Source organism: Triticum dicoccoides, chromosome 4A (genome assembly GCF_002162155.2).
Source record: "Triticum dicoccoides isolate Atlit2015 ecotype Zavitan chromosome 4A, WEW_v2.0, whole genome shotgun sequence".
NCBI classification, from domain to species: domain Eukaryota; kingdom Viridiplantae; phylum Streptophyta; class Magnoliopsida; order Poales; family Poaceae; genus Triticum; species Triticum dicoccoides.
In genome coordinates this window covers 692,871,544-692,884,911 of record NC_041386.1, presented here as the reverse complement: position 1 = coordinate 692,884,911, position 13,368 = coordinate 692,871,544, and the positions used below count along the sequence as shown (strand labels likewise).

Here is a 13,368-nt window from a genome sequence, read left to right as displayed (position 1 = left end):
ACCCCCTTGCATGGTACGATAAACCGCAGTTATTGTAAGTGAATCAAACAAATTGTCCCCAAGATGATGCACCTCAAACTCCAACACAGCCAATACGGCCTTTGGGATAGAAGCCATTCTTAGATCGACGCTGCCGTGGTGGCCAGTGTTAATGTGCCAATGGAGCCTTTTATATTCTGCATAGAAAGATGGAGCATAGACCGAATATCCGTCTATTAACACCTTATCATCTTCTCCCACCTCTCCTCCATGTCGGCGACGTAATAAGGGTTCCCGTCCTCGTAGTAGAACGTATACCCGTACCCCCAAGAACCACCATAGTGGAGCTCCTCTTCTTCTTGGTCTGATTCGTGCGGTTCGTCTGGTTCGTAGTACTCGTAATCGCCTTCGTCGTTTCGCTCTTTCTGTTCCTGCACGATGGAGTCCAGCTCCTTGTCCCACAGCCAGGTGCCGAGCACCGCATCCTCTAGCTTCTTTCTCATGGCCGCCATGTCCAGATCCGGCTCCATGGCCGCCGCGAGATCGACCCGCAAGGACAGATTCACGGACGGAAAAGGCGAAGAAAGGAGGGATTGGAGGAACCGACCTTCTCCTCCACCCTCCGTGATCTCCTTCCTCCGCCGACACGGACGGATTGAAACACGGTTTTCCGGCGAGCGCCGAGGCGAGGTGCGGGTACTACTTTTTTTTATAGCAACCGTGCGGGTGCTACTACTTCCTCTCTCTTTTTTTTTTGAGCAACTCTACTACTTCCTGTTGGGCGCGACTTCGCTGCTGACTCCTTGCAATAGCGGCTAATGGGCTTTCTACTTCTGAACCCGGGGCAGGGGACTAATGGGCTTTCTACTAGTATTATTTTACGTGATAGATAGTCAGGCCGAAATTGAATATTACGATCATGTTACAGCTTTATTAACTTCCTAATAAAAATGTGTTGCTACGTATTTCTTCTTCTATCTGTTAGGGTTTTCTCGTGCCGCCGCCGTCGTTGTCATCCGAGAAATTTAGGTCCCCTTACCTCCGGCTGCTATCTTGACGCTGAGAGGTGGGGCGACCTCGGATCTTCAAGACCTCTATGTTCTTCGTCAACGTCTAGTGAAGATATTAGTTTCGCGAGAATAGATTTCCTCTCATCCTTTTGGCGGTGCCATGAGGTTAAAGAGTTTTCTGTTCTCGCAGATCAGATTATTCGGATCTGATGAGTTTACGTTGTTGTGTCAAGCTTTTTTTGTTGGTCTGATTCTTTGTGGAGGTGAAATCTTGCATAGACACCATAGTAAAGATATAGTGATTCGACGGCATGCACTTCTAAGGGATCATTCCCGGCCCAAGTACGCTCATCGATCAAGACTTACCATCTTTTTGGCAGGGCGGCTCAAGGCGCTTTCAAAAATCATTATTGGTAATGTTCGTGCGGGTGAAAGAGTGACAATATCATTGCTCCAGTCCAATTGTAGTATCTTTACCGAAGCTTTTGAAGTATTTCTTCGACCAAAGATTGATATTGTGAAGAAGGTGTTTTCAAGAGATTTCATTATAATTCTTAGTCATATGAGTTACTTTGTATTTTCTTGGATCTTAGGTCCAAATCAGTGTACCCCTAATTGTTATGTCTATGAATAAAGTTACGGGTTTTCTCAAAAAAAAAGGAATTTCCTAGAAGAATGTTACAGCTTTAACATAACAATAAAATCATGTTTCCACCCCTAAAAAAAACTAACATCATGTTTCTCAGTCAATATGCGGATACTAGCTTCATGGCGGCAGATGATTTGCTACGGTTGGCATGGTGGTGAGAGATCACGAGGGATCGGTGCTCATTTCTTCGTGGTATTTACTTCCAGTCCGTTCAAATGTCGATGAAATAGAATTGTGAGCTTGTTTCGTGGGATTGTATATTGCAGTTTCACTGCATAAGCCTGTCATTTTGGAGACTAATTGTTTGTTTATGAAAAATTATTTGTCTAATATTGTTTTGGATAAGTCAGCCCTCGTGGATTTAAAGAGGGAGCCTTAGGTGTCACTCAACTTATTCCACAGTGCAACATGGCATGGATTAATAGAGAGTACAAAGTGGCCCATGAGATTGCTAAACTTCATCTTGATTCTACTCCTAGATTTGATGGGTTAATTTTAGCATAGTGTACTATCCTGCGAGACGGATTTTGTAATGAACGATTGTATTAAAGTCTATTAATTAATATATTGATAGGTTTAAAAAAAGTTTCTCGATTAATAAAAGCAGTAAAGTGAAGATTTTTTTAAATATCTTTTGTCACGACGTTATTCAGGTTATCTTGATAAAAATTTCTGGATGCCTCCAACTCCCAATTTTATCTGAACTCTAATTTTAGCTAATCCAACCAGTTACACTGTCACAGCACATTTCTTGTGTACTAATTGTAAGACTTTGTAGCAACATAAGAAAACTAAGTGAAACCACTTCATACTGTAGCAAACAATAGAATCACTCGAAGAAAACAGTGAGCTGTCGGATTGTTCTCAACCTACAAGAGACCAGTCAATGACTGATAATGATTTTGAGCAATCCTAGCCGTGAGTGGAGAGGGGGCGAGGGCGGGGTAATGGGGCGCATTTTAAAGGCAGTTTAGTTAAAGTGGGAGTTGAAGGAGCAAGTCACCAACCAGAAGGGGCAATGCATGTTCTTATCAGTTGGCCGATACAAATGTCTGAATTAGTGTACCATGAGTTTAAATTGTGAGATTATACATTATTACTAGTACTATGGTAGATTGGGAAGATCATTCATACCACATACTATTGGGGTTGATGTCAAGACCATGCTAGAGACATGCACTCTACGCAAGACAACTCCACCAGTTATCCTCACAAGCTGGGCACGCCGTGGCATGCAGTGGGTTATGTGGGAGCAACGAAAAAATATTAGCATTTCCATGGGTGGTTGTTAAATCCATCTCAATTGAAGCTCACGCGCTTCTATGGATGCCACTACTAGAATCGTCTTGATTACTTTGTTACACTTGACAAATACAAAACACTCGGCAAAGGCCAACCTTTGCCGGGTGTTTCTTACAAAGCACTCTGGCATTTTCTTTCTTTCTTTATCTCTCTTTTCCTTTATTTTCTTCATTTTCTTTTATTTTCTTCAATTTTTCCTTTTATTTTCTATCTTTTATATATTTTTTTCTTTTCTTCTCCTTTTCTAGACATTTAATGGATATAGTTCAATTCAAATTTGAATTGTAAGGGCCCGTTCGGATCCTCTCCAGCTTCTCCAAATAGCCAGCTTCTCGCGAATCCAGCCGTAGCCAGCTTCCAACGGGAGCAGCGATTCGTTCGGGAGCAGAGAGTTGCTCCAAACATTGTACAAACTCAAAATAGTCAGGAAGGAAGCCGGCGTGGTGAAGAGAGCTAGGAGAAATGGGCTCTCTGGCTTGGATCCGGCAGCAAGCTTGACGGAGCGGGTTGACTGGGTACCGGCGACGAGCAACGCAGGGAGTTGAAGCAGGCTCGGGCGTCCAAGATTGGGCGGCGACTGCAGTGGGTATGGGATGGGAAACCTCCAGGGATGCGGCGGAGCACCGGCGCCTCGTTGGACGGGTGGCGGCAGGCCGGCGGCCGGCCGGCGGCGGTGTGGCGGCGCCCTCATAGGGTTACAGTCTGTAGAAAGGGGACGAGGGAACAAGAGAAACTGGGTGACGAGGGGAAGGGGAAGGGCGAACCGGTACAGGATTGACTTGGCGGTGGCATTCGTGTAAATTAGAGCAACTCCACCTTCCTCTTTTTTAGAAGCTACACTTCAGCTGCTCCACGAAATTACACTGCGGCGGGCTGGGTCTCCGCGAAGCAGGCTTCCAGAAGCTGATGCGTTCGGGCTGGCTCCCACGCGGAGACGGAGAAGCTGGCTCGTGGAGAACTTCCGAACGGGCCCTAAGTGCATGAAAACGTTGGCAAAAATGAGTTGAAGTACTAAATTTGAATCAAAAGAAGCATTGAAATTAAACGTTAATGTACCATTCTCCTATCTACTATAACTAAGCTCCATGTGGGTGAAGGCCTAATTCAATCGAGGGCAATTTTGATTTGGATTCCCAATTTTTGCTTAGTTAACATTTTTCAATGAGCTCTTTTGTTGAAGTGAGGTGTTTAATTTTAAATTTGATTCATGATTTCAACCGGTCAATGCTTTCTCAACTCAATCGGTAGCAACTGGCTTATAAAAATATATTAGTCTCGTGCACGCTTTCATCATTTGAAAAAAAATAATGGCCACATGCAACACCGTAACACCAATATGATTCAGAATTGAGTTCCAATTTTTGACTCGGTCAACAATTTTTCAAGGAGCTCTCTTATTCAAGTGAGGTGTTCAATTCTAAATTTCATTCACAATTTTGACTCATCAATGATTTCTCAAATCAATCTGTAACAACCAGCTTACAAAAATACACCGGTCTTGCAACCTCTCATCACCTGACGAAAAAATTGCCAGCATACAACACTATAGCACCAATATAATACTTATGGTTAAATGTCGAGGAAATAGAACAGCGATCTTGTTTAGTGGGATTGTATATTGCAGTTCCACCATAAGCCCGCCATTTTGGAGACTAATTGTTTGTTTATGAAATTTTATTTGTCTAATAATGCTTTGGATAACTCAGCTCTTGTGGATTTAAAGAGGGAAGCCTTAGGTGTGGTTCAACTTATTCCATAGTGTGACATGGCAGGATTAGTAGGGACAAGACCAAAGTGGCCCATGAGATTGCTAAATTTCGTCTTGATCCTAGATTGGATGGGTTAACTTTAGCGGAGTGTACCGTCCTGCGAGATGGATTCTGTAATGAACGATTGTATTAAAGTTTATTAATTAATATATGGATGGGTTTAAAAATGTTTCTCAATGAATAAGAGCAATCAAGTGAAGCTTTTAAAATATTTTTTATCACAAGGTCATTTTGGTAATCTTGATAAAACTTTCTAGATGCCTCCAACTCCCAGTTTGATCTGAACTCTAATTTTAGCTAATCCAACAAGTTTACACTGTCACAACACATTTCTTGTGTACTAACTGTAAGCCTTTGTAGCAACATGAGAAAACTAAGTGAAACCACTTCACACTATAGCAAACAATAGAATCACTCGAAGAAAACAACGAGGTGTCGAATTGTTCTCAGCCTACAACGACCGGTCAATGGATGATAAATGATTTTGAGTAATCCTAGCCACTATAATAGCCTTCAGGGATGAGTATGTGTCTCTTGAGTGGAGAGGGGGCAAGGGCAGGGCAATGGGCGCATTTTTAAAGGTAGTTCAGTGAAAGTGGGAGTTGAATGAGCATGTCACCAACCATAAGGGGCAATGCATGTTCTTATCAGTTGGCCGATATAAATGTCCGAATCAGGGTACCTTAAATAGTGAGATTATACATTATTACTAGTACGATGGTAGATTGGGTAGATCATTTATACTGCATACTATTGGGGTTGATGTCAAGATCATGCTAGAGACATGCATTCTACGCAAGACAACTCCAGTTATGCTCACAAGCTGCGCACGCGGTGGCATGCGGTGGGTTATGCTTACAAAGCACTCAGCATTTTCTTTCTTTCTTTATCTCTCTTTTGTTTTATTTTCTTCATTTTTTATTTTTTATTTTTTTATTTTCTTCTCTGTTTCTAGACAATTAATGGATATAGTTCAATTTGAAGTGCAAGTGCATGAAAACGTTGGCAAAAATTGGGTTGAAGTACTAAATTTGAATCAAAAGAAGTATTGAAATTAAACGTTGACGCACAATTCTCCTATCTACTATAACTAAGCTCCCTATGGGTAAAGGCCTCTAATTCAACTGTTTTGATTTGGATTCCCAATTTTTATTTAGTCAACATTTTTTCAATGAGCTCTCTTGTTGAACTGTGGTGTTCAATTTTAAATACGATTCATGATTTCAACTGGTCAATGATTTCTCAACTCAATCGGTAGCAACTGGTTTATAAAAAATATATCAGTCTCTTCGGCATCTGAAAAAGATAATGGCCACATGCAACACTGTAACACCAATATGATTCGGGATTGAGTTCTAATTTTTGAGTTGGTTAACAATTTTTTAAGGAGCTCTCTCGTTCAAGTGAGGTAGTGAGGGGTTCAATTCTAAATTTGGTTCACCGTTTCGACTGATCAATGATTTCTCAAATCAATCTGTAGCAACTAGCATACAAAAATACATCAGTTTCACAGCCTCTCATCCCTTGACAAAAAAATGCTAACATACAACACTGTAGCACCAATATAATACTTGTGGTCACCACCGCAAGAAACTTCCATGCACATCTGTGGGTTAATTTGCATTCTTACAGAAATACATCAGTCTCTCACCCTTCTCACCACCTGATTATTTTTACTTGGTCAACTGTTTTTTGAAGAAACTCTCTCATTCAACTTAGGTGTTCAATTTTAACTTCGATTCATGATTTTTTTACTGCTCAATGATTTCTCAAATCAATCGGCAACAACTATCTTATAAAAATGTATCAGTCTCATGCACGCTCTCATCACTGAAGGAAAATTAATGCCATCATGCAACACTGATGGGTCAATAATTTCTTAAGGAGTTCTCACATTCAATTAAGGTGTTCAATTCTGAATCCGGTTCACTTTCTTAAGGAGTTCTCACATTCAATTAAGGTGTTCAATTCTGAATCCGGTTCACAATTTTGACTGGTCAATGATTTAGATGCTTAGGAGAACAGTGGTATCCTTAGCCTACCAGAGTTCAAAGTCCTAGGCTTGACACTAGTGCTCACATTTTTCTGGATTTATTCAGACCTTCCAGCAATGTGCGTACCGTGGGAGGAGATGTTCCCGTCGACTACGCATGCGTCTGTGGCGACTTCGTCAATCTCAAGATAAAGTGCCGGCTCAGTTTCTAGAGGTGCTCATATGGAAGTGTGCATGCTTTATAGAGGGTGAGTGTACGTGCGTATGTATGAGCTTCTGTGTTTGTGTTAAAAAAATTAGGAGGCGAGCATTCACCAACTACAACCAAATTATTTTTGTGAGGGAAACCCACTATGATCAAATGAAGAGTGGTCGTTTTTGGTTCTTTCATTTCTTTATCACACTAGGTAAAAGTTTAGTAGTATCTCCAAATCTTCTGCTAAAATACAAGATATTAAGAAAACGATTTACTTTACAACATGCATCCATGTTATATACGACACCTCAAAAATATTTGCTACAAATTTGAATGTGAATAGTCTCAAATGCATCGAGTTCTATATCGACTTGCACCCTAGATTATTACTCCCTCTGGTTCTTTTTTACTTCGGATATAAAAACTGTCTGAAATCAAACTCATATGGTTATATATAAAATATCTACATATAAAAAACTGAAGTTATCACCCACGAAAAAAACTGAAGTTATCACCCGTGAAAAAAAAACTGAAGTTATATAATTAAAAAATTAAACTCATGACGCACCTAATAATATTGATTTTTTATATCAACCCAAATGTTGATACTCAACCCTAATAATATTGTACATACAAATGATCAAAATGCAAGTCAAGAACTGGATTGAGTAGAGAATTTTTGAGTAGAGAAAATTCTCTACTCAATCCAGTTCTTGACTTTCATTTGATCATTAGTATGTACAATAATAAATTTGTGAAAAGTACTTTCATTAGTATGTACAATAATAAATTTGTGAAAAATACTTTCTAAAGACAATTCTTCGTGTGGCACGTTGGCGGCTCCAGAATAGATCTAATCATTTTCTGAAAGATAAAATCTACGTGCATGACTCTTTATACTGAAGTATCAAAACGAATTATCCATGAGTCAGGTATTATACACGATTTCGACAAGCCAACATGTATATTTTGGACAAGACGAAAAGAGATAACAGTGGAGCCATTTTGAAAGTGACACGGCATAACTTCTCCAGCTGCCATTTTGAAAGTGACACGGCATATGTACAATGATGCTAGCTTAGGAGTGCCACATAGAATAAATGATGAGGTGAAGGAGAGAGTCATAAAAAAAGGTTTGTCTTCTCTTATTTAAGAGAAAACAAGAGATGATCTCTTAACACAATATTTCTCACCACATTTTTATGAATGAGATGAACCATTGTAGACTCTCTTTTGTCATATCTAAATTACATGCAAGACGTAAGATAAGTACATGCCCCCTTAATGGGATTTTGCACACCTTCGCACGAAGTTGGTCATACCGTGTTGCACGCGCCACAATCTTCTCAACATACTCCATGGTAGGGACAGCTCACCAGCGACCACGAAACGATATTCAAATTTTATCAGTAGCAAGGAAATATTAAACTCCGTTGTAGCGACCACGATTCCGTGAGTCGGTAGGTCGACCAGAAAAAAAAACCGTCCACAAGCATCACAAACGTGTCTGACCTCGCCGTGGACAGACGGTTGCATCCACATCGCCGCCGACGACAGAACGAGTAGACCGCACGGCAACCACCAACAGCACAACCCAAATAAAAACCACGCAGGAATCAAGACAGAACACCACGATGGGATCAAGGACACGACAACAGCTGAGTCGTTGCTAACAACAACAGCAGTTCTGAGGTCTTCGACATACGTTTGCTTCATCGCAAACCAAAAGTAACATCATCACATAACAAGTTCGTCTTGCTTGTACCAACAACCATATTTCTTCTACACAAAAGCAGAGAGACCTAGCACGGCAATTAGGAACAAACTACAACCAGAATCAACTCATTCCGACTCACTAACGGCGTCGGCGGAGGGGGCAGCTTAGGCCCTCTCGCCACGGATGCGGCGGGCGAGCTGGATGTCCTTGGGCATGATGGTGACGCGCTTGGCGTGGATGGCGCACAGGTTGGTGTCCTCGAACAGCCCCACCAGGTACGCCTCGGCCGCCTCCTGGAGGGCCAGCACGGCGTGGCTCTGGAACCTGAGGTCCGTCTTGAAGTCCTGCGCGATCTCGCGGACCAGTCGCTGGAAAGGCAGCTTGCGGATCAGCAGCTCCGTGCTCTTCTGGTACTTGCGGATCTCCCGGAGCGCCACGGTCCCCGGCCTGTAGCGGTGGGGCTTCTTCACTCCGCCGGTCGTCGGCGCAGACTTCCTCGCCGCCTGATGAAAACACAACGACGATTCAAACTCCAAAACGTCAGCCAACAAATCTTCGAATCAACAAAGACGAATGAACAGATCGAAATCGAAAGAAAAGAGGGGGCGGCGGGACGGACCTTGGTGGCGAGCTGCTTGCGGGGCGCCTTGCCGCCGGTGGACTTGCGGGCGGTCTGCTTGGTACGGGCCATGGCGGCGCCTTTGGCCTCCTGTCGACTGCTGCGGATTTCGGGGAGGTTCGAATCGGAAGGCGACCAAACTGGATGCGGAAAGGCGAATAGTAAAGTGGGGGACAGTAGGCGGGGGTACTTGTAGGCGGAGCAGGTGGGCGGGACGCGTGGACCCAGTTACCGTTTGCGAAAAGGCCTCGGGATGCCGATCCGGTCGACGGCTCCGATCCGCCCCGAGAAAGCACAGGATCCGTGTGCTCGCCGCTGGTTGGCGGAGAGCGCGAGAGCCGCGGATCGTTGACGTGGCGTGGCGTGGCGTTCGGTGGCCTGGGCTCCGCTGCGCCGGTTCGTGGTGGGCCGGCCCTCTTGAGTGGGCTAAGTGGGCATTTGGGCTGAGGCGTCGAGCGCTGGACAGAAACGGCATTGCCTTCTGCCTGTCTCGCACTTCGTTCGCCGGGCGACATGGCCAGCAGCGACTGGGAGAGCCCGCGCCGCCGCCCGTCGCCGGACCCCGTGGCGGTGCTGCGGGGCCACCGCGCCGCCGTCAGCGACGCCTGCTTCCACCCCGCACTCCCGCTCCTCTTCTCCGGGTACTCCCTCCTGAACCCCTCTCTGCTCTCCCCACGGCATCAGCCGCTTACGATGAACCCTGCCGAACGCGACTCTGCTGTGCGCTGACGCGTGGTCTCTGGTTTCGCTCCACCAGCGCGGCCGACGGGGAGCTCAGGGTCTGGGACACGGCGAGCCACCGCACCGTCTCCTCCATCTGGTAAGCCCGCGCGGGTGTGGTTCAGTTTCGGGAGGTTCAGTGTCAGTGATAGCGTGTCGTTCCTTCTGCAGGGCTCACGGTGGCGCGGCTGGGGTGTATTCCGTCGCCGCTGGCTCCGGGCTTGGGAACACGGTCACTAGGTGAGTGAATTGGGGTGAAATCCGTCAGGGATGCTGCTTACTGTATTTCTGAAACTTAGCGTAGCCCAGGATGCAGTGTCACCTTGTTGCTACACAAGAATTCCCCGTATCCATAACTAGTACTCCCTCCGTCCGAAAAAGCTTGTCCCAAGTTTGTCTTTCAAATAGATGTATCTAGCACTAACTTGGTGCTAGATACATCCATTTGAAGGACAAGTTTTTTTGGATGGAGGGAGTATAAGTATAACCATGTCAGAGCTGTATTTGGAACACTGTTGCTGAATCGGTGTAGCATTCCAGTACTGAATTAGAGTTGCTGAACAGAACTTTGGGGAAATTACAAGTGCTTTTTAACTTCTACTACAACATTATTATGTTGTGGAATGTGTATGGTAGAGATTTCCTTTGAGGCTTATTTTGAGCATGCTTCTTTCCACTGAAATGATTTTTGTTAATAAATATATGTGCTTTCGATTTTGACACAGCCAGGGCAGGGATGGTTTGTGCAAAGGCTGGGCGATTGAAGAAGCTGGGCTCTCAAGGTATGATTTTCTTCACGTGCTACAACTTAACATCAAACATATGCTGGTGCATGATTAGTCAGGACCCAGGAATAGGCTCATGCTCACTTAAATGCAAGGAAATACGCATGCACATGATATTTCAAATCACACATCCCATGGAGAACTGAAAAGAAGTATTTACGATTACAATTTCGCGTTATTCTGCCAAGGTCAGATTATCAGTGATGCTATCAATTTTATGGTCAAACTCAGTTCAAGCACCCACGATAGCAGTTAGGGATGAGCAAAATATGGATATCGTTCTGAGTACCATGTCATAAGAATTAAGTTATTCATGTTATCTGACAGTATTTCATCCTGACTATATAGCTTGTAGGGAAGGCACAACCCTTATGGTGCTTTACTCGTTTTTGACGGATGTTATGTTGTTGTAATATGATACTTTTAAGTCCAAATGTATAATAATGGCCCTCATCCCTAAACTGTAGTGGCAAACTTTTGAAGAACTTCTAAGCAGGTGACCTTTAGAACCAAGAGTTCTCTTTTTCCTATAAATATATCTTGACTTAACTATGATTGGCCTAGATGTGTGGACACTTGTGAAGCATTTTAGGAGATAAGATAATATGTACAGTGTTCATGTGCAAATCTAAAAGGATACATACTTGTTCTATGCGTTTCTGTGGAATTTATAAATCCATTATTTGTGCTCTTGCAGGAGGCCCATATTTACAATTAAAACAAGTACACACCATTTCTGTAAGATGTCACTGGTTAAGGTTCCATGTTCTGCACATGGCACACAAACCAACTTGAGTGGCTCAAATAGTGGCACTGAGCCACAAAGAGTACCTATTGAAGATAATACAGGATCAGATGGTTTAAATCCTGCTGAAGGAACACAAGAATATGAACAAGGTAATGTGCGACCATTTCTGAATCCCTTCACATTTTAAAAGCAGTGATAACCTCTGAATCCTACATGAATTTACTAACTATTGACTTATTATGGAAGTGTAAACTTTTCGATAATGGAAAAATACATAGCATTATCGTTTATTTATGTCGAGGAAAGACTGCAAATTAAATGGCATAATATAACACTTTGTTGATTTCCAAATCTGACATCATTTAGAAGAAGACCATACTGTAACATGGTGTCTGATAACTTTTTATTTAGAAAAGGAACCTATTTCTGCATTGTTGACTTTCTTATGTATTTGCTAGGCAGTTCCTTGGATGGACAAAATATATTGACAATCGCTGGTCAAGAATCGTTTGAGGTTAGTTTCAAACTATGCTATCTTTTTTCTAACTTAATGATCTATAAATAAATTATTGACTTAATATAATGCAATTAAGAAAGCCTGGCTGAGCTTTCTGTTTATGTTGTTACTTCTATTGTTCTCACTGCATTCTTGTTGTAACTTCATAACAAAATCTACAGGTTGAACTTTGGGACATTAAAAATTCAACGAAGATAATGTGTTTGCCCAAAAGATGCAGTGCTAATATGACAGGTCACCCTACCAAGCAAAAAGGTTTGTCCTCACTCTTCAGCACTCCAGCTATAGTTTGTTTTTTGTTGTTCAACAAAATACCAAGGTGGGTTGTACGTAGTATGTGTATCCGGTGGTAACTTCTTGCGTAGTAGAACCGTGAAGTATTTAGACTTGATATCAGAGTAGCCTCCACCATTTTTGTTGTTTTAATTTTTTGTCTACCAAAAATCCAGAATTGTTCGGTTTGAGAATTGTTCGTCTGGGCTTTATTGACTTAATATAAGCCTGTATGACCATCCAGCAGCTCCACCTACATGGTCCGTTGATTCATGTTCGGTTTTTGTTGAAGGAAGTTATAAACACATATCCAAGATATGTACGCCTTGCAATTTGACTGACCTCTTTCACCATCCAGCAGCAAGGATGTATATATGTGATGTAGGATCAATCCTTCTTCCATGGCATGAAACTCTCTGGCATCTTGTTTATTTCTGTTTCCTGTGGTGTTGTAGTTTTCTTGTTATTACAAGGTATAATGCGTGACTTTGTTTACAACTATATTGAATTAGAATAATAATCTGCATCTGCAGGACAGTCATAAAACTCCGTTTTTATTGTTTGGTGCCATTTGTTTGTCTTCACTATTTATGCTTGTTAGTCATCCTTGAAAACTGTAATTCTGTTGTCCGTAGGTCTATGCATGGCCGTGCAAGCTTTCATCCCGTGTGCATCTGGAGGCTATGTTAATATTTTATCAAGGTACCCAGATCAACATTTTACAAGCCCAATATGTTTGTATCTAATATTTCGACATATTTATCATGTGCCATGGCCTAGTGTAGTATCCGAACAAAAACTATTAAGCTATTTTCAGTTAAAAAAACAACTGAGCTCGCTCTTAGGTCAATTCTGGCAAATGGTTTAAATGTGAATCTGGTCCTTCTATCGGTGTCCAGGACCCATGCTCTCTTTTTATCCTCTGGCCTCTGTCCTTTGTTTGGGAGTCTTGGCTCTAAGTGTCATGCAATGATCACACATAATTAAAAAATAGCATAAGCTGAACATATCTAATGTTTTATCTGGATAGTAACTATCATGTAGCATGGAAAAGGTATTTGAATGCTTTAGTCTGGTTATATTGCACATGA

General features: G+C 42.5%; 3 protein-coding genes across 3 annotated transcripts in view; 1 reads left to right on the top strand and 2 right to left on the bottom strand.

Moving 5' to 3' along the window:
• Positions 1-215: 215 nt before the first annotated feature.
• On the bottom strand, positions 216-3,631 carry LOC119284108. Its single transcript, XM_037563375.1, has 2 exons — positions 3,266-3,631; positions 216-611 (listed from the first exon to the last, which is right to left on the bottom strand). Exons 1-2 carry the CDS (start codon positions 3,629-3,631, stop codon positions 216-218), a joined length of 762 nt encoding a protein of 253 aa, XP_037419272.1.
• Positions 3,632-8,533: 4,902 nt separating this feature from the next.
• LOC119287964 (histone H3.3) lies at positions 8,534-9,403 on the bottom strand. The gene is made up of 2 exons (XM_037567577.1): positions 9,235-9,403; positions 8,534-9,118 (listed from the first exon to the last, which is right to left on the bottom strand). Exons 1-2 carry the CDS (start codon positions 9,304-9,306, stop codon positions 8,780-8,782), a joined length of 411 nt encoding a protein of 136 aa, XP_037423474.1. The 5' UTR covers positions 9,307-9,403; the 3' UTR covers positions 8,534-8,779.
• A 297-nt stretch (positions 9,404-9,700) lies between these two features.
• LOC119287963 (protein DECREASED SIZE EXCLUSION LIMIT 1-like) overlaps positions 9,701-13,368 on the top strand; it is a 7,941-nt gene continuing 4,273 nt past the window's right edge. Inside the window, exons 1-8 of the mRNA XM_037567576.1 lie at positions 9,701-9,875; positions 9,992-10,054; positions 10,126-10,194; positions 10,680-10,736; positions 11,437-11,636; positions 11,946-12,001; positions 12,166-12,259; positions 12,913-12,979. Coding sequence (XP_037423473.1) covers positions 9,748-9,875; positions 9,992-10,054; positions 10,126-10,194; positions 10,680-10,736; positions 11,437-11,636; positions 11,946-12,001; positions 12,166-12,259; positions 12,913-12,979 — 734 coding nt within the window. The 5' untranslated portion in view covers positions 9,701-9,747. The remainder of the gene's footprint in view (positions 9,876-9,991; positions 10,055-10,125; positions 10,195-10,679; positions 10,737-11,436; positions 11,637-11,945; positions 12,002-12,165; positions 12,260-12,912; positions 12,980-13,368) is intronic.